Source organism: Eretmochelys imbricata, chromosome 22 (assembly GCF_965152235.1).
Source record: "Eretmochelys imbricata isolate rEreImb1 chromosome 22, rEreImb1.hap1, whole genome shotgun sequence".
Classification (NCBI taxonomy): Eukaryota; Metazoa; Chordata; order Testudines; family Cheloniidae; genus Eretmochelys; species Eretmochelys imbricata.
The window spans coordinates 7,013,243-7,040,915 of record NC_135593.1 but is presented as its reverse complement, the minus strand read 5'-3'; the positions used below and the strand labels follow the sequence as shown (position 1 = coordinate 7,040,915).

Here is a 27,673-nt window from a genome sequence, read left to right as displayed (position 1 = left end):
CTTGGGGTAAGAACACATTTGGTTCCTTATATATGAATTGGAATCCTTCCCAAATGGCCAAAGGCCAATGTGCTAATGTCATAACTTTTCATAAGTAAGTCAACATCTTAAGTCTTGTACAGGATTCATTCCTCTCTCTCCAATTGTAAATAAAACTATCACCTGCCATAATGTTTAAAAAATGTTGTTCTTTGTCCAGACTACTTTGTCGATAGAGGGAATGTTCAAATACTTCCGGAAGCGCTTTGCCAGCCATCTGACGGAACGCTGTCGCCGAAGAGCAAGGCTGGTATCTAAAGATGGAAGGTGTAACATAGAGTTTGGGAACGTGGAAGAACAGTCACGGTTTGTCTTCTTGATTGATATATGGACCACCATCCTGGACCTAAGATGGAGATACAAGATGACCATCTTCATCTCAGCATTCTTAGGCAGTTGGTTCCTATTTGGTCTCCTTTGGTACGTTGTGGCATATATACATAAAGATCTTCCTGAATTCAGTCCTTCCATAAACCACACCCCATGTGTGGAGAACATAAACGGCTTGACCTCTGCTTTCCTGTTCTCCCTGGAAACCCAGGTTACCATTGGCTATGGCTTCAGGTATGTCACAGAGCAGTGTGCCACTGCCATTTTCCTGCTGATCTTCCAGTCTATCCTTGGGGTCATCATCAACTCTTTCATGTGTGGCGCTATCTTGGCTAAGATTTCTAGGTCCAAGAAACGGGCCAAGACCATCACCTTCAGCAAGAATGCGGTCATTAGCAAACGAGGCGGCAAGCTGTGCCTCCTTATCCGGGTGGCCAACCTTAGGAAGAGTCTACTGATTGGGAGCCACATCTATGGGAAGCTTCTGAAGACCACCATCACTCCAGAAGGAGAGACTATCATCTTGGACCAGGTCAACATAGACTTTGTGGTGGATGCTGGCAATGAGAACCTCTTCTTCATCTCCCCCTTGACTATTTACCACATCATTGATAAGACCAGCCCGTTCTTCCACATGTCAGTGGAAACCATCCTCCAGCAGGATTTTGAGCTAGTGGTATTTTTAGATGGTACAGTGGAAGCCACTAGTGCTACCTGTCAGGTCAGGACATCCTATATCCCAGAGGAGGTACTCTGGGGCTACCGTTTTGCTCCCATCGTGTCCAAGACCAAGGAAGGGAAGTATAGAGTAGACTTCCACAACTTCAGCAAGACCGTGGAAGTAGAGACTCCTCACTGTGCCTTTTGCCTCTACAATGAGAAGGATGCTAAAGCGAAGGCAAAGAGAGGTTACGACAACCCTGGCTTCATTCTATCAGAAGTCAGTGAAACCAGTGACACAAAAATGTAGCTCTGTATGCACATGGGACTGGGGCATTTTTCATCGTAACACAAACTCAATACGGAGGTGCCCAATAACCTAGTAGCACAGAAGAAAAATGAACAGGGCTGTTTTGACATGAAAATAGCTCCTGATTTCTCAAAAGAATTAAATCAAAGCAGACCACCACACCAGTGATCTTCGAGAGGCTATTTAACTGCATTATATATATATATAAATATATTTTCATAGAATATATATTTTTTATACCTACGGGATGTTCATTTAAGCTGCTAAATTGGAATGTCCAACTCACTCAATTAAGTTCCCAAAGGCATTTGAGCCATAAGCAAGTCTGACAACATGCCTTAAAAGAAGAGACACAGGGAGGGCTTCAGATGTGCTGAAGAGGAGCGGGTTCTTGGGATGAAATGTGAAAAGAAGAGATAGGTAAAAAATCGTCAAAAGTGCCTAAATGTACATCTACAATCCTACGTGGCTCCCTAGTTACGTACTAGGGCAGTTGGGATTATTTGAGCAGAACTAATGCATGTACATCTACCCAAGCTGGTAATTACACCTCCCAGCTACTGTGTAGACATATCCTAAGTGGCATAGGAGCCTAAACCCCATTTTCATAATTGAAATCAATGAGAGTTAGGTGCCTAAATACTTTTGAGGAACTGGGCCATAGAGCCTATGTCCCACTGATTTTCTCCTAGTAGCCTAAGTCACTTTTGAAAATGGGACATAGGTTCCTTAGAAAATTTGACCCCAGGATCTCTTCTATCTTTCTCTGTTTGACTCTTCTTAATCTATTGTAGTGAAGCCTTAGTACGTTCTAGTTTCTTGGAAAGCTAGAAGCAAAGGAAAAGTTTGGGTCATGATGATGTATTTAGAGCTGGCGAGAAAATTGAATTTCCTTCCCATGAAATATTCTGATTTTGTGGAAGAATATTTTTTGTTCCAAATCAGAACAAAATGTCAAAAATTTAAATTTTTTTGCAGGAGGAAAAAGTCTGAAAAATTCCATTTTAGGAGAACCAAAGCAGAATTGTTTGCCTTGCTCCCGGCTGACTGACTCACTCTCATAGGACTTCCCAGAAAGCTGACTGCGTGGCAGGTCAGGTGGCCCCATGAGGCAGTTGTCCAGGCAATCTGGGAGCTGGGGAAAGACAGGGTTGGCAGTAAAAATGGTTTGATGGAATTGAAATATTCATGGAGAACGTGTTGATTCCTTGGAATCTGCTTTTTCTGATGAAAAATTGTTCCATTGTACATTTTTTTGATCAGCTTTAGATGTATCCTTTTAAGAAAAAAGATACTTTATATGCAAAACAAAAATAAAATATATTATTCTCTGAAGCATGATAGGTCTTTGCCTACAACACTAGCAATGAGGATGCAGAGACACTCAAAATTGAATTTTCTAAAGGCTGAAACCAACTGACTAATAAATAAATAAGTCAACTGAAAGATTCCCATTGACTTCAATGAGCTTTGGATTAAGCCATAAATCATACATCCCATTTATTCAAGCAAAACATTCACAGGCATGCGACACTGAGCTTTCAATCACTAACAATCAGGTATGCAAAGTATATTGTGCATAGCTGGTCAACATTTTTCTAATTTTGATTTTTCAGTGAAGTTTGAAACACCAGTGAGAAGTTTCAGCCAACATTTTGTGAATTTTTCATCATGCCCTCCTTGTTTTTTCAACTGAGTTCTACTGTTGAGTGTCCAAATGATGAAACAAAGAGGTGTGGGTGATCCTGGGGCTTTTCCCCATCAGTTTAATCAACACAAGTCCATGTTGAACATGCTTGTGATGCAAATGACATGCTAAATGCTGTTTGCAGTGTCGATGTAGCCGCATTGGTCCCAAGATATTAGAGAGATAAGGTGGGTGAGTTAATATTTTTTACGGTACCAACTTCTTGTCTCTTTCACCAACAGAAGTTGGTCCAATGAAAGATATTACTTCATCCCCTTCTAAATGCTAACAGATCTGAACAGTTTGAACGGAAAAGGAGAATTAAGCAGGCAAAATTACAAGAATCATACTGAGAGTTATTTTGAGAATGAGTGGGATGGAGCGTAGTGTAGAGATCTGGGCATAGGACAGGGAGCCAGGAACTCTCATGTCCCAATCTCATTTCTCAGAGCAACTCCTTCTTTGGCTTTGGGCAAATCACTTTAACACATACTTTGGGGTCTCCACCTGTAATATGGGATGACAGTACTCACCTACCTCCCAGGGGTGTTGTGAGGAACAATTAGTTAATGCCTGTAAAGCATTTGAAGATTAGTCAGCCCTAAGTATGAAGAGTGACCAACCCTTCATTGTATATTGTCTCCACTCCTTCACCCACCCACCCACCCACTAATTCTTTTCTTGTGGGCAGAAGGGTTAGCATTGCTACTCAGTGCAGGTGGATACAAAGAGATGTTTGTTTTAATGTTGTGCGTCCAGATGCAACAGTGATGAGCACACTGTAAGTTATTAAAATAAATGTCATAGAAGACAGCATGCTGAGTTTGTCCACTGTCTGGGTCTCTATCTAGCCTGCTTCCTGAGTGAACCTCCTTTAGCACCTGCATGGTACTAATTGCCCGATACCTTGGTGGTGGTTCAGTTTTGCAACCTCATAAATGTCACTGTTAAAATGGTCTTGCTTCATGTCAGTGTTGTGATGGTAAAACTTCCTCAGTCTGTCTAAGGTACTTATATGACAGCCACCACCATGTATCTGAGTACCTCACAATTTTCATTCTCTCCACACCTCTGGGAGATAGGAAAGCCTTGTTATCCCCATTTTACACATGAGGAACTGAGGCCCAGAGAGGCTATGCTCAAGATCACACAGGAAATCTTTGGCAGAGCAAGAACTTGAACCCAGGTCTCTCAACCCCTAAACACAGGGCCATCCTGTCACTCATGTCCTTTCCCTAGATGTAGCCTAGTCTAGCATTTACAAGCTTCCCATACTGCTACCACTTGCATGGCATCCCCTGAGAGGAATTCAGCCCAGGCCCACGGAGGGAGGAGCTATACCACGCTGTCTCAACAAACACCAGGCTGCCTTCAGAATTAAAACTAAGAAGATTCTGTTTCCCCTTGAACAAAGGGAAGAATTCTACAAAGGCTGACAGAGCCACTGAAACTCCAGAGCCTGAGTCAACTCCCAATAAAGTAAATGGAAAGAATCCCATTGCTGGTTTGGGGCCTTAGGACTGGAAACAGTCCAGTAGGTTCCATCTAGTTCCTCTCCAATACCAAGGCTGGCTGGCTCCCTACTGCATGTTCTTCAGATCCCTTTGAAAGATCTCAGCGGGAGGGGGCTCCCTTCACTGCCCTTAGAAGTCTATCCCACAAGGCACAAGGAATCCCACAATCTCTTTGGGGGCAGGGGCTGTCTTTTTGCTCTGTGTTTGTACAGCGCCTTGCACAATGGGGTCCTGGCCATGACTGGGGCTCCTCTGAATCATCGTAATTGTAAAACGGGAGCAGATCTCAGTGTCAGGATGGTTTCCCCCTTGGTTTTTAGGCTATATTTTCTTTTCTACTAGTTTCCTCCCTGCACTGCCAGTGGGGCCCCGACCCGTTCTGTACCAGGAGAAAGGACCATCCTTGGTCGTGGCACCCTTCAGCTATCTGTGCGTGGTTTTGATGATTCCCTATAGTTGTTGGTCAGCCAAAGGAAGGAAATAAAAGTTGGCTTGAAAAAAAAACCCAACCGAGTAGAGAGAAAAGAAATCGACAGAAAAAGGGAATGAAGTGGACAAGAGAAGACAAGTTAAAGGCCCACTAGCCACCTCCTCTTGGGTTCACGGAGCTCTTCCTAAGTTCTGCGCAGATGCGCTGGGTGTGAGAACATGTCCCTGCCCCTCCCAATCCGCCAGAGCACTCACCAAGGATAAACCAGAATTTAGCCCATTGTGAGGCATTTTACCTTTTCTTTTTACCACTTTCCTACTTAATCATCCTTAACCTGCTTAGAGATGCATGAGAGGAAGCCTTCTGCAGTGGTTAGAGCACTGGATTGGCAGGCAAGAGATCTGGGCTCGTTCCTGGCCTTGACATAGGGCGAGACACTTCACCTTCCTGTGCCTCACTTTTCTCCTCTGAACAATGGGGCTCACATGCCCTAACTCATACGGCACATGAGGCTGGCCAATTTGCAGAGTGCTTCAAGAGCCTCAGACGGAAGAAATGCTACCCAGCACCTTGCAGCTGCGGATCTCAAAGTACTTCACGAAAGGAGGCTCAACCACCATTTTACAGATGGGGAAACTGGGGCAAAGCCACTTGGCCAGGGTCATGGGCAGAGCCAAGAACAGTACCCAGGTTTTCTGACTGCCAGTCTGGTGCCTGATTCCCTACACCTCACTATCTGGGTGGTATGGGTGTCCATAAGATTATTTTTATTAGCTCATTAGCTCTTACCTATATGGCTCCAAGATGGCCCTGCTATACCATGGGAAGTAATAATGCTAGTATACATTAAATAGCTAGGACAATAGTTCTCAACCTTTTCCATCACCAGAAGCCCTGCTCATCTAGTGAGGATTCCTCTCCCACTTGACAACATGGGAAAGGGTCTCTTGAACCATACCTCCCCACCACATGAACCCTAGAGCCCATGAGCTGGGACAACAGAGAAGAGAATCGGAGGGGGATAATCCTTGGGTCAATGACAACATGGCCAAAATGGAACGGCAAACCTGTTCCTTTAAGTTGGCTCATGCTGGGACCTAACTGGGAGTCTTGGAATGAAACATATTCCTCCCACAAAGCCCCTGCTGACTGTCACCGCAGGAAACGCCTGCCAATCCCAGCCTGACAGTGGTGCAGCAGGCAGAAGATAGAGTGTGTTAGTCAGACCCCAGTAGCGGCAGAACAATGAGTGGAATTTCCTCTTTCTGTCCAGTGAGGGTGTTTGTCACGCGGCAGATAAAGTCCCAGGGCAGGGAAGAAAGGTTATCGGGAGACACGCTGGGTACAATGCCACTTGGGAGGGAGTCCATAGGAAATCTATTTCAGGGCCTGTCTCTCCATTGCCATTAAAAGAAAGTTCAGTTTGGAGGACAAAAATAAATGTAATCTCGCAGAGCCAGATGGAGCCCCCTGACCCAGTGCTGGAAAACAAAGCTCTGTCTCTTTTCAGTCAGTGCTTTTGTTGCTGTGGTCCATACGCTCCTCTAAAGCCCTTTACAGACATAAATGGATCTTCACAACACCCCTTCTCCCCACCAGTGAGACAGGGAAAAAGCATTATCTCCATTCCACAGAGGAGAAAACTGAAGCACAGTGAGGCTATTGGACTTACTACTTTGCCAACATTTTCTTGCCGTTGCTAGCAGAGCTTTAGCTCCACTGTTTGGCTGTGATGGTCTCTGACCATTTGCCATCTCCTCCTTCCTCCACCTCCCCGCACTAGCAGGCCTTGGCTGGCTACTTCTGATCAGGTGCCCTGACGGTTTCCCTCTTCTATACACCCCTCGCCTCCTCTGCAAATGTTCCTCCTCAGTCCTGAGGTGACAAGTCTCCACTTTATGCCCCCTGCTACTTCCCTCTAGGGACCCTCAATGCCAGGACAGCCGCTGGCACTGAGTTGCTCCTAACAATGCGGAGATTTCACTGGACAATGCTGTGCCAAGAGTGAGAATGTTGTAGCAAGACTCTTAGGGGCCAAGCTATCACTGCTGAGGTGGAGGCATCTTCCCCAGGGAAGTTTACATTTGGAATAAGTTCTCTGCAGCACGGGAGAGAGCAGAGAACCCTCCCCTTTCAATGGAGCCAAGCAGGGCAAATCAGGAGAGGCTGGAAATGAAACATTTTGACTTCCTGTCTCAAACCTCCCCTCACAAAATTCAACAGCCCACTCAAGCTCCTGCTTTTCTGGGTCCATGCATCCCACACATGCTCTGCATTTCACAGGCAAATCGACTGCATTATTCTGTTGTTACATCCTACTGCATGAGACAGGCAGGGGGCCTGTGAGGCCGCACAGCGATGCTAATGGAATGAAGGGATCTGTTCAATTGTGTTGTATTCCCAGCGGCCAGGAGGTGGCACCCGTCACCTCCACATAACAAAGCCAGTTGCTAAGTGGATAGTAGCCCTAAACTCAGAAAAACCTAGCAGCATGGACACAGCAATGCGTAAAGCGTCAAGCAAGAATTTATTGGGACTGCTCCTTATTTTATTACATAAAGTTGAATGCATTTAGTGACTCTTTTCTGACACAAGCCAGGCAGGCTGGATATATTTCGCTCCTTCACAGAGGCATTGCGGCTTAAATCATTGAGATGAATGCAGAGGTGCCGTGTAAGTGGGGCGCTGCTAACCACATATCTGCAACTGCCTCTAAGCAGCCTTCAGGGAGTTTCAAACTGGCAGGGAAGTTTAGTGCTTAGAGCACTGCACTGGGTGTGGGGAAGCCTCTGATCTGTTCCCAGCTCCTCTGATGAATTGTTTTGTGGCCCTGGGCAAATCCCAACCCTGTGCCTCAGTTTCCCCAGCTGATACTAGATGATACCATCCATGCCTCAGTTTCCCCAGCTGTAGAAGAGCAATAACGCTGCTTACTCACCTTGTAAAGAGCATTGATATCTATGGATGAAAAACACTATATGCCACTCGGTACCTCAGTTTCCCCAGCTGTTACTGACTGCCTTTGTAAAGCACTCAGAGAAAGATTGAAGAAAAGGACCAAACAACAGCTAGGTGTTATTATTGCCATGTATTGATATTGCAGTAGTGCCCAGACGCTTCAGACAAATTGAGGCCCCCATAGTACTAGCATGGATTTGATGCACAGTCCAGCCTGTATCTGGTGTGCGGAGTAGCTGCGGAAGCTGACACAAAAATACACAACATTTATGACCCATTATAATCTCATCCCCCGACCTGGGTTTACTCCTGAATTACACCAGTGCAAGTGAGAGCAGACTCAGGCCCACAGGTTCCCCACATTTCTACAGAAGAAAGAGAATATAGTAAATAACCTGGCATCGCAAACTGACCCCGCGCTGCTCGGCATTGCAGCTGCCCAGAAGTGCAGTGCCATGTGTGACATGCTATGTGCATTAGTTAAGGAGCTTGTTTGCAGAGAATTTGCATGTAACCATATACTTCAGCTTATGGTCAGCACAGAAGTGAGTAAGTGAGTGCTAGAGAGTGCTAGGGTATCTGGGATATCTGGGGTAGATGGGTGGATGCTAGAGGGTGCGGGGGTATCCAGGGGAGATGGGAGGGTGCTGGGATATCTGGGGTGGGTGCTAGAGGGTGCTGGGATATGAGGGGTGGGTGGGTGCTACAGGATGCTCATTGGGAGGTAGCTCACTGGGGAGCTGTGTAAGGGGGAGCTGAGGGTAGGAAGCAGCTGGGGGTGTCTGGCCAGGAGCTGCCAGCTGGGGTATTTCTGTGGGTGGGGATGCCCAGCCAGTGGGGGGGGGGGCTTGTGAGGCTCATATTGGGCCTCTCTCGGTTTTGTTCCCAGCGCTGCTGCTGCCCCTGCTCTTCCCCAGCCAGGATCCAGCATAGCGGACAAGCTACCTGGTGTCTGGCACAAAAGGTACTTGCATCATCCCGCCATGGCTGAGAGGAGAGAGGAGCAGCTCCAGGCTCAGCCCCGCAGCCCAGGCGAGAAGTGGGCATGGGTACCAGGGAGTGACTGAACACACGCGTGCCACTTGAGGTGCCAGGCAACTGGAAGCATGGCTGGGCTCGTACATAGGGCACCAGGAAACTAAGTCCTGCATTTACCTGGCATGCTAGCTGGGGAGAGGCTGCTGACCCCCCCGGCCCTGTGAAGTACGACGCCCTACCCCAGTAGAGGATGGTTAATCTAGATATGACATTTAAAGCTCACCAGAGGTTGTTATGACGATCTCTGCTGTAGCCACTTTAGATACCAGAGTGATGGGAACCAAATAAGTCGACAGGTAGGTGTAAACCCATTGTGGATGCAGGGCAGACTCTTAGGGCCAAAGGCGGTGCCATTTCCTCTGGTGTTGCACGGCTGGCTTTGAGAGCATTATTCCAGCTTTACACCAACACTGCTCAGATCAGAATGTGGCCCCGTGCACACAGCCAGCTCTAGTATTGCCAACCTCAAGCATTTAAACATCACGTTCAGCCCCCTCCAAAATCATGATATTCTATCAAATAACAAATGTGTGTGGGGTAGGGGTGAGAGGATGCGTCTGTCTATTTGCCTGCTGGGGTTTGAGCCTTTAGGGTTTGCCTTTTCTAATTTTTGCTCCACAACCAGAAAGGCTAGACACTTACTGCAGCAGAAGAGGCTCTGCTGTCCTGCATGCAGTTCTCTGCAGCAGCAGGAAGACTGAAAGGGGGGCCAGCACGGGATTCTGCAGTTCTGGGGGGAATGGTAGGGGTAGAAAGTTAATGAAAAAGCCAAAGAAAATAACAAATCTGCAGCAGCTCCTGGGGAAGCAGCCACAGCCCCCTGGGGCAATATGGCTTTGCACCTCAACTGCCTGAGCGTGTTCCTCCTCTCCCAGCATCTGCATTTTAATTTAAGAAACACAGGGCTCCATCCATTGTGCTCTGCCTCCCCGTCAGCTTAGCGGTCTCTGTTATGCCTGTCTCCTAACTTCCGGTCTTCTTCCCATGCAGATAATGTGCAGAGGCATAAAGCAGGACTTAGAAACCTCCCTTCACTCCCACCAACCCCATCCAATAAGAGACTCGGCTCCTCCTTTGTGCTGGCAAATATTTACATTGCTTTCAAGCGGACGCCCTGTCTCAAACACACCTGGTCGGCATCAACACCACCTATAATCTACTGTTCTGCAGGCCAGCCATGTAGCGCCTTGTCAAGGATGTTTAAATGCAGCCAGGTCACTAGGCTTGGGGCGGAGACAAACAGCGGGTAGGAAGGCATGGAAGGGCACAGCATGAACAGAGAGTGGGAGGTGAAGTAACAAGGGGAAATCAGTGAAGAGAAGGTCATTTCTATTTGATTTTTCTCTAGTGGGTTTAGTGCTAGTTAAAGGTGCCAGCTTGACAGCCCTGGATTTATCCGAACAGCCGTTATGGTTCCAATTAATGTCAAATGCGGTAATGCCTCATGTGATGTAGGTGCTCACCTGCTAGGACAGGGGTGGGCAAACTTTTTGGCCCAAGGGCCAGATTGGGGTTGCAAAACTGTCTGGAGGGCTGGGTAGGGAAGACTGTGCCTCCCCAAACAGCCTGGCCCCCACCCTCTATCTGACCCCTCCCACTTCCTGCCCCTTACTGTCCCCCCAGGACCCCACCCCCACATCCAACCTCCCCTTCTCCCTGTCCCCTGACTGCCCCGACCCCTATCCACACCCCGATCCCTGACAGGCCCCCCAGGACTCCCACGCCTATCCAACCCCCCACCCCCATTCCCCCTCCCCTGACGGCCCCCCCCCATACCTCTGCCCCATCCAACTGCCCCCTTCTCCCCGTCTGCCCCTCGGAACTCTCCACTCCCCACCCCCTTACCATGCCAGAGCCAGCCATGCCGCCCGCCCTGCCCCACAGGAGGAGGAGGAGAGGGGAGAAGGGGACAGCAGGGGAGGGGCTGGGGGCAGCGTCCCCGGCCGGGAGCTCAGGGGCCAGGCAGGACGGTCCTGCGGGCTGGATGTGGCCCACAGGCTGTAGTTTGCCCACCTCTGTGCTAGGAACTGGGTTGAGGCCTACCAAATTCATTCCATGTAGGCCATTCACAATTAGGGCTGGCTAGAAACCAGAATTCCATTTTGGGAAAAATTATGACAAGGTTTCAAAACAGAGACCTTTCCAAAAAAATTGTGAAAAAGCAGAGAAAGAGGCCAGTGGCCAGGGCACTTACCAGATGAATGGTCCAAACCACTAGGCCAGGTCTTACTCCACTTTTGACTGGAAAGTGCATCCTGTGTATTCAAAGCAGATTTGTTTTCACAAAAAGTTTCTGCTTCGACGAAACATTTTCAAACAGAAAAATGTTTGGTTGAAAAATTCCCAACCAGCACTATTAAAAATGCTATTTCATTGCAACAAATCGGCACGCACAGCCCACGGCTCACAAGCAACCCTACGATAATAATGCCACAAATAATACCCCAGCTCCTTTAGGTGATCTTCCTAGACTGACGACTCTGCTCTTCTGGTCAACAGCAGAAGGCTGCATCCGTGGTTTTGGTGCAAACCATGATATGGCCACAGCAACAGCCCCACTTGAATATAAAAATTTATGGGAAGTTTAATCAGATAATGGTCCAGCTTCAGGGTAAAAGTTTGCAAAAAAGGAACTCAGAATTGCATATTTCCAGTAGTTAGTGTTCCACTGAGATGGCATCAAGCCTGAAGGAGTCTCAGAGCCCTTTGCTAGTCAAGAGTATGATAGACATTTATTATTTCCTTTCCCTTCTAGTCCTTATTAATGTAAAAACAAAAAGGTGTTAAGACAGGAAAATTCCTCTGCATTTAAATAAGATTAAAAGTCTGTCACAGCTGTCAGAAAATTCAATGTCATGGCTGAAATGGATCTCTTAAGCCCATAAAGATTTGACACTAGGTCTAGCATCCAATCTCCAGTGGTGGTCAATGTTGTAGACTCCAGAGGATTGTGTGCCATTCACAGACCTACACAGAGAACACGCTACCAAAGCAGGTTTCTTCCTTTCCACATCTGCTAATCTGTTTATGTTTTGAAGCCTGAGGATCAGAGATAGGTGTACACCTAGACACCTGAGATGTGGTGTCTTTCACCTCAAGATTTGGCTCCAAAATACTCAGGTACATCTCAAATGAAAATTAAGGCAGCCCTCGTAATGACCCCAGCCCCATGTAATAATGGCTGATCCTGCATCTCTTATATCAATGGTTTTCAACCTTTCCAGACTACTGTACCCCTTTCAGGAGTCTGATTTGTCTTGCGTACCCCCACGTTTCACCTCACTTAAAATCTACTTGCTTACAAAATCAGACATAAAAATACAAAAGTGTCCCAGCACACTATTACTGACAAATTGCTTCCTTTCTCATTTTTACCACATAATTATAAAATAAATCAATTGGAATATAAATATTGTACTTACATTTCAGGGTATAGTATATAGAGCATATAAACAAGTCATTGTCTGTAGGAAATTTTAGTTTGTACTGACTTCACTAGTGCTTTTTATGTAGCCTGCTGTAAGACTAGGCAAATATCTAGAAATGTTGATGTACGCCCTGGAAGACCCCTGCAACGTACCCCTGGTTGTGAACCACTGTCTTACATGTCTTAATCCTAGGCAAAAAGGGGGAGGTAAAAAGTCACTTTCCAGGTCTTGTATGTAACCCTTCTGCCAGGGGCTGTCAGCAGCAAAAGAGGCCAGGTTCAATTTTCAAGGGGTTCCTTCGGAAAGTGTAAACAATAGCAGCTCGATCCCCGGCCCAGAAACCTGGGTCACTATGTGTACACCCTGGGCACCCTTGATAGGCAATACTTCCCCGCTCGTAAGCACTGAGTCCTGGGGTTTACAACAAAGAGAACTTATTAGAAGGGATGACAGAATGCACTTGGGAAAGCCAGCAATTAATCAGTTGACACTTTCTATGAGGTAAAACTCCCTCTCCTCTAGGGTGTCTTGGCGATAATCCCAACCTAGCCCTCCTCTTGCCATTGTGAGTGGCTACCGTGCTCCGGCCACTGCCTTCGGCCCCACCTCCCCACTCACCGTCTGCTGTCCGGGGTTGCTGGGGTCCAAGGACCCTGGCAGTTTGGTGCTCCGGGCTGTTCCAGGGACTCCGCCTTCTGACCCAGCTGAAGTGATTTGGGCTCTGATTGCCGAGTAGGGAGGCCCCCAGCGGAGACCTGAGGTAAAGGGAGCTCTCTGGGAGTTCCGCCCCACCCACCTCAGCCTGCCACAAAATGGCATCAGCCCACTGCCTTGAAACTGTCGTAATGCAGCCGTTTAATGAGTCATCAGCAGGATATGGGACCCTGGACAAAGTCCTTCCCAGCAGAAATACACTCCTCACAAAAACTGGAAGGTCATCCATCTCTCCCCAGGGCTGCCTAAGCTTCCTTACCCAACTGTGCCTCATTACTAGGTGACCCTTCGCCCCCGGCCTATATGGTGCAGATCTTTTCTCCTTCATTTCCCAACTGGGACAAGAGTATTTTATTGACTCCAAACTCTACATGCCAAAAGGTCCCAAATTGTCACATAACTGAAATGCAAATGAGGCCTGGCCCACTCAATCCCTTGCTCACCAACAGCTGTCAGCAGAGAGCTCCATCCCCAAGGGACCCTCTGCCCCTCTGGCATTCTCAAGCAGCTCAGGGCTGCTCTTTTCTGTAGTCACCAACAAGTGTCACTAGTGAGCACTTTTTTCCCTGTGGCTTCAGGGTACAGGGCTTCATACGTCCACTGAAGTCAGACTCTTAACACTATTTGAGCCTAGCTATTTTTGGTATAGACCCAGTGGGTAAAAATCTTGGCTCTGTTGCAGTCAATGGCAAAACTCCCATGGGCCTCAGTGTAGACGGGATTTCACCAATTAGCTTTGAATTCTGAACATTAATGCAGAGCAAATCATTTCCCTGCTGCCCTGTCCACACAAAAAACTCTCATTCACGAGTTGTAAACCATCCTTTTTATAAAACTTTCTGACATAAACCTGTTGTACCTCAGCTCCCATCTGCTCTTTTCTCCTCAGAAAAGCAACTGTGTAGAATTAGTGCTATTAGACTCCATGTTTATATTCTCTCAATCCCTCCTAGTGCAAATGTGCTCTGTTTACCCATTAAAAAAATGGGTTTCCCTCAGAACTTCAATCCTGCAAACTCAGCCTGGGGGTCAAGGTGAGCCGCTAGTGACTTGTACAGCACCTCTAGTTATCAATTCCAAGATTTTGGAACCTGACCAATGATCTGAAGTGGTTCCATTTTGCAGTGGCCAACTTGAGACACCTCCATTTTAGAAGGTTTAAGATGAAAACTGACGTTCCCCAAGTCACGACTCACTTTTGAACATCTTGGCCAAGGATTCTGCAGGGCAAATTTTGCTCTCGGTGGCACCTGTATACCCTTACTGCTCTGCGATTCTGCCCCAAATTACATGTGTGCAAACTCGTGGTCTTCACATTTTGCCAACACTGACACCTGTGAAAGCACACGAATGCCTCTGGAAACAACTTAGCAATTCATTGGTGGGGCACAGCCAGAATAGACCATAGCTCGCTCTACCATAGCTGTGTTTAACAAACAGTTAAACAAGGAAACACTTACGTTTGTAACTAAAATCAGCAGGTCCAGTGGAATACACCCAGGGAACAGATCTGTTGGGTAAGAAGGTGCCATTTTTAGAGTCACTGTTCAGAGTGAAGCTTCATTAATCAAGCACGTTAAGATTATTGGACTGGAGACTTGCTTGCGACGGGTTGTGTGTGGAGGGGGGATTCTCCATTAATAATTTGTTAAAACCCCCCAAAGGTTGGATAATCAGAGGTAAGTCTATACCCTCAATTACGACTGTAACGCAGGGAACCAGCATAGACTAAACCAATAGGGAAGCCATTAGAGAAGTGTGTTCTAGTGATGGAAGCACTGGACTAGAACTCAGGACACCTGAGTTCTTCTGCTGGCCTGCTGGGTAACATTGGGCAAGTCACTGCACTTCCCTGTACCTCAGTCTCCCTATTTGTAAGATGGTGATAATGAATGATACTTGCCTCTTTTGTCAAGCACTTTGAAATCTATTGATGAATAGTGGTATACAAAGTGTAAGTATTATTTAGTTTGCTCTTAGTTTCTTTCTCTGAATTGAAAATAAATATAGTTTAGACTGAAAGTTTATGGTTTTGCTGTGAGCTTGGGGAAAAAAGTGTAACAATATGATGTCTTAGAGAAGAAAACACCCATTTATTTTCTCAAATTTTTTTACATCGTAATCCTCATACAACAGTTGTCAGCATAACATTTAATACAAATTTTTTAAAAAACCCACAAAGATTACTTGCAAAATTATATATATTTTAATATCCAAAATACATTGCATATATATAGTAGCAAAAGCCCATTTCCATGGGGAAATTTTTTTAATAATTTTTAATTTTTTTGCGATTATTGCAGTAATGTTACCTATAACATTCCAAAAGCACTAATACCTAAACTGGTTAGCTTGATCTCTTTTTCCCCTTTTGTTAAATAATGGCATCAGTGCTTCTGTTTAAAGTTATGACCAAACTATAATGTTCTGTTTTAAGGTCCCAATTCTGCAAGCAAATACACGTGGACTAAACCTTGCACTGACACAGACATTCAGAGGTTATGTCTACACTAGATATTTTTGCTCCTGTTAAATGATTGCCAGTTAATTCCAAATTAGCTAATAAGCTTGCAAATACCAATCTAAGACCTCTATAAACATTTGTTCCAAGACCTTCATGTTTCTGTCCTTAAATGAACATTCCTGGATCATCAAGTCTAGCTTCGCAAATTAGAGGTAGATGAAAATTTTGAAATGTTTGAAATGGTGATGAAAATGTTCTGCAAAAGCTTTTCACACATTTTTTTGTGTGGGGGAGGAATGTTTGCTGATTTCCATCCAGCTTGATAGAATTATAAAAATGTTTGAAAAACTCCATTTTGATGGAAAATTGTTGTGAAAAATTTGGAAAACGTTGATGCATTTTTTCAACTAGCTTGAATACAAACATGTTGGCTGACTTTGAGTTAATTAGGAATCAACGAATTCAAGCGAAAACAGGAGCACAAACCCTGTGCTTTAGACACTCCCAGTGAGCTCCGATGTGTTCCACACTAGTATAGGAAAGAAATCTGCCTGGATCCAGTTGTGGGATCAGGGCTCTATTCCCACCAGATACGTTACATGTATCTTTTTTTCATTTTAATTTTTTTAGCAAAAAGTACAAAGCTACAGCCCAAATGTACAGATTGAAAAGATGTACAAATTACATTTAAAAAAAAACAAACAAAAATACAAGACAAACAACAACATAAAAACCCACGAACAACTGATCTGATAGTAAAAATAACCTGCATTTGTGACTGAGGTCAACTCGTTTTATTTCATCTTTCTTTTAATATTGTGAGATATAGGGAAAAATAACTCTGCATAACTTATACAGTAAGTAGCCTTCTGATTAGCTGACCCTTAGAATGACGGTCTGACAAACGCACAGCGTTCGTGAATCGGTAGCGCTTAGCGATCCCGAAAGCTTTGGTAGAGCTCTCCAGGATCTGCTGTCGTTTATTTCATCTTTGCTCTCAAGGAATGTCTGTGCTTGATGTTAGGTTACTTTCTTTTGTTCTGGTCTCAGATGTTTCTGGAGTTAATATACAGTCCAACACAAGTTGCACACTCTAGAAAGGTTCCTTCAATGCCCTTTACTTCTTTATATATATAAAATTTCCAGTTGGGTGAAAAACCTCATTGGCCTTAATTAAAGCTAAAATTCCAGTTGCCATCCTCTGCAGCCCCAGGTCCTCACAACATAATATCTGACTCTTCCATCCCCTCCCCGAAACCGGAAACCCTCCCACCAAAAACACACATGTCATCCTAAGTCCCCGTTAAACAAACATAGCATTCTTCTAAGACCCACGGCTGGATCTATGTCTTGTTAAGAGTCTTCGGACTGCTAAAAATTTTTTTCTCTTGTCTTGTAAAAATTCAAATGCTGATAATCATTCCAGGTTGTGGTGAGCAATCTTCACGGACAATTTCTACAGAGGACATAAGTCTTAGAACCAAAATAAAAACACAGAGTACTGGCCTGCAGAGGTATCCATCTCTGAGTTCAAGATAGAAGAGGCAAAATTACAAAAAAAAAAAAAAAAGAGAAGGTTTGATCCAAGAATAACTAATATCCAGTTTTTAATTCCCCCCACCCAACAATGGCCACAAAATACCCAAAAATGGTCCAGAAAATCCCAGAAGTAAAGAGAGCATCCAACCAGATTGATAAAGGCCACTGAAGGTACAAAACATCTAGTAGTAGCTGCCCAAGTGCGATGGTACATGAGTGTTGGGATGACGTGGGACATTGGGGTTTGGGTAGATGCTGCCCGTAGGGGAGGTCCAATAGGATGCTGCTGCTCCGAAGAAACTGGATGATGTGACAGGCATGGAGGAAGCATGGGGGGGCACAAAGTTCACCTTCTGTTGGTGGGCATGGTAAGATGGCATATAGGAAAGATCTGATGGATACTTGTACATTGAAGACTCAGTTGGATGAGGCTGGAGAGCCTGGGCAATGCCATGAAAGTCAAATTTGTAGGCATACCTTTTGCCATGCACTTTGGTCATAATGTTCTTATCGTAGTAGTATCGGAGGGCTCGGCTCAGCTTGTCATAATTCATGTTGGGCTTGCTCTTGCGCTCTCCCCAGCGCCTGGCCACCTCGTCGGGGTCTGTCATCTTGAACTCCCCATTGGTCCCCTCCCACGTGATGCAGTTGGCATTGGAACTGTCCGAGAGCAACTCAAGGAGGAACTGCCACAGCTGGATCTGCCCGCTCCCTGCATGAAGTGAGCCAAAGAGAAAAGGAAATGACATTCCATTTCCTGCTTAAATGAAAAGACAAAGCCAGGAAACAGAGGGACTATCTCAATCTTTGATGGGAAAGTTTCCTTCAAGCCTTACAAACTCTTGTGGAGGGCTGGCCCACCTATTCCCAGAAAGCAAGTCACTCAGCCTCTTCTTCCGTTTGAGGTCAGAATAGCTGATCAGAGTGGTCCCCTCTGGCATTAAAATCGACAAATCTACAAGGCATTCATAAATGGGCTTTTTATGAACATGGTCATTATTCAGAATTATTCACTGAATGGCTGACATAAACGTATTTCAACCTCGCTTTGCTCACTAACTATTTTCATAACTATTGCTGAAAATACCTGCAGTTCATAATTTGCCGTGTGCGGCCTTGTGGCTGATCACCTAAATCACAATATGATTTCTTCTCTCAAACTGGAGAACTCCTAGACTCTTTCAAGATGGCCGTACTAACACTTCCTGTAAGGAGGCTCATGAGAATCCATTTTTGCATGAGCATTCAACACCTTATCCCTCTGCGAACAGAACATGTGCTTGTGCAAATGTAACCCACATTAATGCCAAGGTGGGTCTTTGTCCCCCTCTTGTGGCTGGGCCATGTAAAGAGGTTACAAGATTGCAACAGCCTCGATGCTAATCGACCTTGTCCGTTAGCTCAAGCAAGAGATGCTCATGCTCTTGCTCTTATTACCAGAGGTCTGTAGATGACTTGATCAGGGGGTCATTGTGTAAACATAGCAAGCCTGCAAAGGGTGTCACCAGAGGCTAGCTAAGAGCTTTAAGCGATTTAGGTCTTCTACTCTGTGGCGTAGTAGTAAAGTTTATGGGTTCAAATCTGGTTAGCTGCTTTGAGGGGGAGGGGTAAAATGCTTGTGGTGAGCAACTTCATGCGGTGACCAATACCGAAGAAGTGACTTCATTGTTTGTATTCAAACAAAGACTATTTGGAGCTATCCACCTAGTTTTACTCTTGCATAGTCCTTGTACTATATCATTTGCCCACCCTTGCTTTATAATAGTGAAACGTCACTCCTGGAGAAGACAGTCAGCTCAAGAGCCTTCTTACTATTTAAGACCCATGATGGGGGCTGCACATGGAAGCTACCAATAGAACAGCCATGTGGAGGATCATGAAGAAATTCTCCACACCAGCTGCCATGACCAGCACAGAGGGAAGTGGTAAGGGCAGATGTGGGATCCACTCCTATTCAGTCCAATGGCCCATATACTCTACACAAGCAGCAGAGGGACAAAAGCTACGATTCCAGCCCAGTCTGGAGCAGTGGCTCATGAGAGAGTTGGCCCTTTAAACAGGAGCTGGAATTTGCCTTTAAGATCGTGGTCTGGTGTCCCCAACTGAACTCACCTGGGTTGGCTAGGCGGCTGCTGGTGGGTCCCAGAATTTGATAGGGATCTAAACAAAGAGACAAGAAATCTTTTTTTTACTCTACTGCACAAAAAGAAACAAAGTGCTTCTCTATTTTTCTTAACCAGAATGATCCAGATGTCCATTTTCCTTCCTTTTTTACATTGCCACTCCCCTCCTACAAATCAGTCCCATTGGCCTCTTATGTTGTTTAATGAACAGACGTACATTATTTAGGGAGGATTAAATAACGTAGGGGCTGCTGCACTCTTTTCATAGAGTGTCCCACTTTTTAAGATCAAAATCCCCACTGGACATGTGCCACAGCACCAGCCACAGCAGTTGGCTGCTTGAAAACATAACGTCAGGCCAGCACAACACGATGGGATCTGAGCAAATACATTTGCTTTAATGTGAGCAATTGGGCCACTTGCTTAAGTCTGCCTCATTTTCTAGTCGGGCTGATTATTTCCTCTTGTGTGCAGGTAGGATTTTTCAAAAACACTCCCTGTTGGCTCAGACCTGCTCCCAATGAAGTCAATGGAAGATTGGTCCAACTCAGCTCTGACTAAAGTCAATGGGTGTTTCACTGCTGATGCTAACGGAAGCAGAATGAGGCTCATGCTGAATGCTTTTTAGAAATTCCATCATGCATTTATTAGGAATGAATCTCCTCCCTTTTCCAGGGGCCCCACTGTTGTAATCTCTCTACTTCCTTTCATTGTCCCTTGGATCTTGGTGTTGGCTCATGGCTGAATTTATACCTTAACAAAGAAAGCTACAAAGCATTTGTGCAGAACACTGGGAAGGCATCATTTAGTTGGGAAACCCGACCCATTGGGAAACCCAAGCAAGAAGTATCACTGCTTGGAGCCTGACAGGACTTGATTCTCTTATTTATGGTGCTTTGATAGTGGTGTACCTCTGTAACTTTGTTGGAGATGCTCCCATTTTATATTGGTGTAAGCAGTGATGAGCTGCCAGAAGCTGAAGAACCGGTTCCTTCAGTCGCTCCGGGTCTTCAGCGGCACTTTGGCAGCACGTCCTTCAGTCGCTCCCGGGTCTTCGGTGGCACTGAAGGACCTGCTGCTGAAGTGCCGCCGAAGGCCCAGAGTACCGCTGGGTGAGTAAAAATTCTCAGGGGAGCTTCCCCAGCTCAGAGCTCAGGTGGGATGGAAAGGACAGTCCCATGGGCCACAGTTTGCCCACCCCTTTAACAACCAGTTCTAAACTGGCTTCAAAATTTAACAACTGGTTTGCGCGAACCAGTGCGAACCGGCTCCAGCTCACCACTGGGTGTAAGGGAGGTTAGAATCCAGCCCATAGACCCTTCACCATTTTGGCAGAAGCAGCTCCGTTGACTAGTTGCTTCAGAATCCTTTACAGTGCCTGCTGTGGGATGTCAAAGGAGACACCAAAGCAGCTGACACTAAGGATTTTGGACCCTGCACATGACAAAGCTGATACAGGGACATCTCTTTTAAATGGGGGTAGGAGGATCCATAAACAGCCAGAAGAAAGTAGTTTTGGATAAGCCTTGTTGGATGAACAGAGCTGACCAAGTATTATAAGTGTTTGAGCCCACTTAACTTGAGCCTAAGACTGTCCCAGCCTGAAACGTTACAATAACAGGTTGGGAAATTAAGTTATTTATGGGATGCAGCCGAGCACACACTGGACACATTTACCTGGTTGCGGCCGTTGCTGTTCTGTATTCTTATTCACAGTTTGAGTCCCTGCAACCGGGGGACCTGTAATAACAGGAAAAGTGAGATCGTAGATGTACTGCAAGCAGACGAAAGGGAACAATTTAGGGAACAAGATGGATGCAATGTATACATTAACATGGCCAAGCGAGTGGAGATGGGCAGGAAACAGTTTTGTGGTCATATGAGAATTACTGAGTTTTCCTACATATTTATTACCCTGAACAGGGATGAAAAGTCAAAATCACAATTTTCATCAATGGAAAAAATTTAAAGAATTTTGAATCAGGTCAAACGAAATGCTTCATTTTGATCATTTTGACTTTTTGAAATTCTTTTTTACTCTCAGTTAACCTAAATTTCGAAACAAACATTTGCTTCAAATTGAAAAATGGAATTTTTTGTTTCAAAAAGGGCAAAACAGGATGTCAACAATTTCTCAACTTTTTTCTGGAATGTTTTTTGAAACAGGAAATTTGCCAGATGAGTCTTTCCCATCAACAATTTTGGTTTTGGCAAATCAACATTTTCTGATTAAAAAAAATGGTTTTGGTCAAAAAATTCCCGGCCAGCACTACAAATCAGTTCAACCTTAGCCCTAGCATCTGCTCCATCCATTCAGATTATCACTGATAACAGAGAGAATGCTATAAACCAAAGGAGGCCTTCCCATTCGGACTGAGCATTTTCCATAAAGCTCCTAAACAGAAAGTACTGATTTAGAGCCAAATTCTGCCAGCCTTACCCCAGCTGAGTCGTATCTTGCTCACGGACAACTTGTGGCCCCAGGACATGTGACACCAGTGAAAGAAGAACAGAATATGCCCCAGTGACAGCCAGTTATACTAGCTGAGATAAAAATTCCATGGGCTAGCAATCCTCCTCCTTCAGGGCATAAACCTACCATTTGGGGGCAGCAGGAAATCTGGCCCCACCCCGTAGTATTGCAAAATTATCTGCATTATGAAAATAATTAACAACTAGAATAATTTGCATATCTATAGGATTTTCAATATGATGACTTCAATGTGCTTTACAAATATTAAGGGCCAGAATCTGCTACGCTTTCTCATGCTGAGTGGCACCTTTCTCCTTTGAACAGTAGTAAGGGATTGGAGTACGGCGTTATTCATCGTGATTAATGGTATCAGAATCTGGCCCAAGATAAGGTCTCAGATTAAGTCTCACAAGAGACTGGAAGTTAATAAGGCCTGGATCCTCAGTCATTCTGATGCCTGTACAACAAGCAAACCAAACCTAGCCCAACTCATGATCATGTTTCAATCCTCTGCCTCAGAATTTGCCACCCCCAACATGGCTACTTACTTTTGGTGAGGCTGGAGTTCATGTTATTGCCCCATCCGGCTCTCCTGACCGCATCGTAGGAGGGATCTAATGACAAACGACAAGAGGGAAGGAGGAGGTGAGTCCAGACTGTCCAAAGAAGGCTAGAGAGGTGGCTAGTTGTGATTATTGCTTAAGAAATTTCACACACGCTATAGTTTGTTTCCATGCCCTGAGTTATATATGCGTTTCAGCCATCTGTTATGTATTGTACATTATAGTGCAAGGGCCTTGGGGCAGGGCCTGTCATTTTTTGATCTGTCTGTACAGTGCCTGGCACAATGGGACTCTGACCTGTCTGATCTGTAGGCACTGCCAAAATATGAATGTTAAAAAATAAGACATGGAATGGGACATGTGGAGCTTTGGGAGACTTTGTTCAGGGAGTGGCTGGCAGAGGGTGGGAGCAGGGCTAAGGCTTGGGCCTCCATCTCCTCCCTGCACAGGTGGTGGTAGCATAGACTGGGCCTGTGCTTGACTCCTGCGTGGGGCACAAGTTGGTGATGGAAGGCAGGGAGGAAAACAAGAACGCTTAGTGCCCTCCACCCTGTCAGGCACCATCTGGTCCCATGGGAATAGATGGGGTGGACTGAGGCTAAATGTAAACTGAACCCAACAAAATTTGAGTTCCCATCTAGTCAAAATCTGCCTCTCAGCTGCCCCCCACCCTCCCAAATATCTGTGCCTTCTTTCCATTTCAGAGCCTTTGCCCATCGCGAGGCAGCAATCAGGTGTGCCTTGCACAACCACCTGCTTCTCTGCCTCGCTGCTTCTTCTGGCCCCCCTGTGATTGTGGGGTATGGATCCCAAGGAGCCTGCCTTAAGAGCTGGTAAATATCCAGGAAACAGAGGAACTGTTCATGGTCTAGGAGAGACTGGATAGAAAGGAAAGTTCACAATGGAGATCATGAAAAACATCCTGATGGGGAGATGTACTGGGCTCCTAAGGGGAAGGGTGGAAGCCCATGCACTTTAACAGCTGGCCTGGGTAAAGCTTCGGAAAATCTAGGTCTCTGCAGGGAAATGTACTAGATGACTTGGTAGAGTCGCTGCCATTAAAGAGTCAACATTTCCCAGCACTTATTACTGCACGGAGTATCTGCGATGCCACAGTGATTTCCTCACACTTAGAAGAAAGAACCTTGCTAAACACTGACTGGTGACCACAGCAAGTCTCTTCTGTCTCTGACCTCTGCGGATCATGGGCAGCCCTGAGTTATGGGTCCAGATCCCCAGCAGGTGTCAATCAGTGAAGCTCCATGCCGATTGACATCAAGTGAGGAGCTGGCCCATGATTGATTTGGAAGCTGCAGGAAACCTTCCAAGGACATTGAAGGGGCCCTGGAGGGATGCAGAAAAGCACTGTGTTAGAGAAAGTGGGGGAAACAATGGGCTCTGATTTCCCAGCAAGCAACAATGGTGAGTGAGGATTGGCTTGGGGCAAAGATGTGTCATCAGAATCCTGCATTTTAAATCCCTAGTTTTTTTATTGTTTATTGCTGAACAGTTCACAATCCACGTTTTCCCCAGCCGGTCTTCTCACTCTCATCCTGGAGAGGCTGGACAGAAAAAACACTCAAGGACCAGACTGAGAGGTAGTGAAGGGATGAGCCAGTTGGTTATTCAACATGAACCAAGCCAGGGCTTTAAACCAAAAAGGATTCCAAAGTCTCCTCGTGGATCGCAAAGAAACCATAAAAACCAGGCTAACACCCAACATTCAAAATAACAACCACGCTCATCAGAAAGCACCTCAGCAAAAGAACTGCTGCCTCCAAACTCCTTCCATGACCCCTGGAGAAAATAAGAGCCAGGAGATGGCGCTGCTGATGCCCTTGTCCATTCTCATGGTTTGGGGCTGGAGACGAGCAAGGAGACTAGAGCAAATCTCCTTGTGGAAAAATCCATGTGCACTCGCCCAGTCCATCTGGCTCTGCAAAAGCCTCTTCAGTTTTTTAAATTAGTTATTGGCACGAAACGAAAAAAAGAAAGAGGGAGCGTGGGGGGGGTGGGAGAGGAAGGGAAGAGAGAGAAAAGGGGGGAAAGGAGCTCATTTAACTTGTCCGTTTTTATTTTTATTTTACTGTTGTTTGTAATAGAAACCACAATCCCTGCTGCAAATAGGTCAGACTTAAAAACAACCCACTGTGCATTAAGAATCCGACAAGACATCTCTCAATGGCAGAGGCCAGTCTGGGTTTCTTGCTCGTCCAGTGGCAGGGCTGGGGACTCGTTTTGCTAAGTGAACCTTTCTGCCCGGCTAAGAGCCGTTGGTGTAAAGAAGCAAGGCTGCTATATATGCACCAGTGGAGTTTTCCCCTGCTTGAAACCATTGGTGGAAATTGTGTCTTGTGCTGTCTACACTTGGGGCTTGCACCAGTGTCACTATGGTAGTGGTTGAAATCAGAGCACAATAGACAAGGCTTAAATTGTAGCCCATTCCCCTTGTAACCAAATGGCTTTTTCTTCCCCATCCTTGGCAGCCAGCCAGTCACTTTCATTCCTCCCCTTTGATAATCCTTGGCAGGTACATAAAACTGCATATTAATTCTAAGCTTTTGGAATCATTTGCCAACAAGCTAAGGCCCGGGAGCCCCACTAAAACTGCGACAGGAAGACGGCAGAGTGGCACTGCAGTGGGTGGACCCAGCTCCGGTTAAAGAAGGAAGGAGGTTGTTTCTGAGATGCGACCAGAGAAGTTTTAAGTTTCTTTCAATTTTTCTGATTCAACTCACAACTTGCCACCTTCAGATCCCATGAGCGATGGCATCATTTCTAGATTGGGTTAGGGGCAGAAAGCAGAACCTTGCCAATGCACATGACATGACTGGCTGACCCACAGTGAATCAACACAACAAAAAAGAAAAGATAACAGTAGAACATTTTGCATCTAAAGATCCCAGGCATTCCATAGCGGTGGTCTGAATAATTAGCCACATTTTACAGATGGGGAAACTGAGGCATGGAGCAGCAATGTGACTTACCCATGGTCATGTAGAGCCAGAGTGTAGCCCACATCTCCTGCTTGCCATTCCGGTGCTTTAACTGCAAATCAGTGCTCACTCTTGTGATCAAAAATACTGGATCAAGACACAGAGGGCCAGATTCTCAGCAGGTGTAAATCGGCATAGCTGCATTGACTTCAACCGAATGCGGCTGATTTACACCTGCTGAGGATCTGCTCTTGGGTGGAGACTGCCCAAAATGACGTTAAAGTCATTAATCATTTTAAAGCTCCCTGCGCTGGTTTCTTTGCACCCTTCTTTCAAGGCAGCTGACTTGGGAGTGCACGGGCAGTATTATGTTTACAGTAGCAGTCAGAAAACCCAGTTCAATTCCCCCCCTCTCCTCCTGTGTGACTTTGGGTAAGTTGCTTAGTTTCCCTTTGTCTCAGTTCCCCATCTACAAGATGGGTATAAGATACTTCTCTACCTCTTGAGGTGGGTTGTGAGGATTAATACCTCATAAGCCCCTTCAGTACTTTTGGGAAGGGGGCTGAATAAGGTTAATAAATAGTTCCTCCATTGTGTGGCACAACGGGTGAGAGGGATTAAGAACAGCAGCCAGTCATGCACGTTTTGCTGTGGAAAACAGCTCACTCGTGCTCTCTCTCAAGCAGTGCAAGTTTCCACCTCTCTCAAAAAACAAAACAATCAAATCTGCCAACGTTTTTTTTTTGTTGTTTTTTTTTTCTTCTTCACAAAAAGTTGTGCAACGTGAACGAACCACAGCAGCCCGGCCAGCTTCTAGTCCCAGACTCTAAAGCTGAACGTGTTCAAAACAAAATGGAAAAGGCAGAGCCAGGGAATCCATCCAGAGACTCGGGTTTCTGCAAAAACAATATTGTTCCCAGGATCTGACGCCCAGTGGCTCAAAGAGATTCTACAGAACTCTGGCCAGACGGTTAGTTATGCAGAGAGTCGTTATCTGTCGTAAAGTGGCTCAATTTTCACACTCAAAAGCTCCAAGTTACAGAGTTTCAATTTAAAAATATGAGGCCAGGTCCCCTTCTGGTGTAAATCAGCAACTGACTTCAACTAAGCAAGGCCAGTTTACGCCAGCTGAAGTAAATTACGCCTGCCCTAGGTCTGTTTTAGACTTAAAAGGCCCATTTGAACAGCGGCCCTGTGACAAACGTGTATTCAATACAAAATGGAATTAAAGAGCACAAAATAAATCATAGATGTTTTCAAGAAATGTCATTCTGCAGCTGTCTGGTTTATATCCAGAAATTCCCCAGAATGAATGCAGACTCTATTAGAGGCAAGGTATGGGATATTAATAACACTTTGCACTTTCCTAGTACCTTTCAACTGAGGATCTAACAGCTTTGCAAACGTTCATGCTTGCGACATGCTTTGGAAGGAGGTGAGGAATCATTAGTGTCATTTTATTTATTCACATTTATAAATGCACCTCTCCAGGTGCTATTATATGGGTGGGGTAAACTGAGGCATGGGGTGACTTGACTTACCCAAAGTCACACAGTGGTAGAATCAGAATCCTGAAAGTGGTTCTGAGCCCTCTGCTACAACCTTTCACCCTAAATCCCTCCCCATCGACCTCCTCCTGACTGTAGTGGAAGCCAATAGCACGTAGGACTTGGTAGGATAGGGCCCCTGATGGAATTCCTGATTCCCTGCTGGGTTACTTCAGGTTGAAGACCAGCGATTTCCATGGAGCTACACTGATGTAAAACTGAAATAACGCGGTGGCGAATCAAGCCCTTAAGGCTTGCAATAAGCAGTGGGAAGGCCTGGCTCATCCTCTCGTTGAAGTCAAGGAGGCCCTAAGTCTACTGCCCTGCTGTGCCAGGGAGGTAAGCTCTGGTAGTGGTTTCTAGGATGAGAGCACAGTTGAAGCAGGACCTTGTGCCCACCTCCTCTGACCCTTCTCCCCACCCAGATCTCAGAGCTTCAGATCCTGCACACGCCGAAGTCAACAACAAACTTCCAACCGGCTTCACTGGTGCAAGGTCATGCCCTTAGTGCTCAGCAGAGTTATCCTGTGCAGGGCTTCTGGCACAGGGGTGGGGTTCACAGATGCTCCTTTCCCTCCCCTGAGTAAAAAAATCCCTGATCAAATGTGCACAGCTCGGGATCCCTTCCTGTACTCCCACCAGCCTCTGAAGTCTGCACGCCAGCTGAGAGAACGTGGTATCAGGAAGGCCCTGTTCAGGATATTAAAGATTGGATAATAAATCCCCCAGAAAAAAAAAAAGAAAGCTTTAAAAAGGAAAAAACGATGTTTTTCGAATCTGAAAGGCTGAGGGTGCCGTTGGGGGCCGGTGTTCCCACTGAACAATGGAGCTCACAGTCCCTTGGCTTCCCCAGCTGCTCAGTGAGTGCTGACAGCTCCTGTATCCCGCTGCCTCCTTAGAAGCTTACTCCATCAAACCAG

The 27,673-nt window shown here is 45.8% G+C and overlaps 2 protein-coding genes across 5 annotated transcripts in view; one reads left to right on the top strand and one right to left on the bottom strand.

The window, feature by feature from the left end:
* The first annotated feature begins 220 nt into the window (after positions 1–220).
* KCNJ1 (potassium inwardly rectifying channel subfamily J member 1) lies at positions 221–1,339 on the top strand. The gene has a single exon (XM_077839867.1). The coding sequence runs from the start codon at positions 221–223 to the stop codon at positions 1,337–1,339; it is 1,119 nt and encodes a 372-aa protein (XP_077695993.1).
* Positions 1,340–15,468: 14,129 nt separating this feature from the next.
* Positions 15,469–27,673, bottom strand: part of FLI1 (Fli-1 proto-oncogene, ETS transcription factor) — a 115,192-nt gene continuing 102,987 nt past the window's right edge. For all 4 annotated transcript variants that reach the window (XM_077839815.1, XM_077839816.1, XM_077839817.1 and 1 more), the window contains 4 exons: positions 22,256–22,321; positions 20,912–20,974; positions 19,224–19,271; positions 15,469–17,823 (listed from right to left, as the gene is read on the bottom strand). In XM_077839815.1, coding sequence (XP_077695941.1) covers positions 17,294–17,823; positions 19,224–19,271; positions 20,912–20,974; positions 22,256–22,321 — 707 coding nt within the window. In that variant the 3' untranslated portion in view covers positions 15,469–17,293. The remainder of the gene's footprint in view (positions 17,824–19,223; positions 19,272–20,911; positions 20,975–22,255; positions 22,322–27,673) is intronic.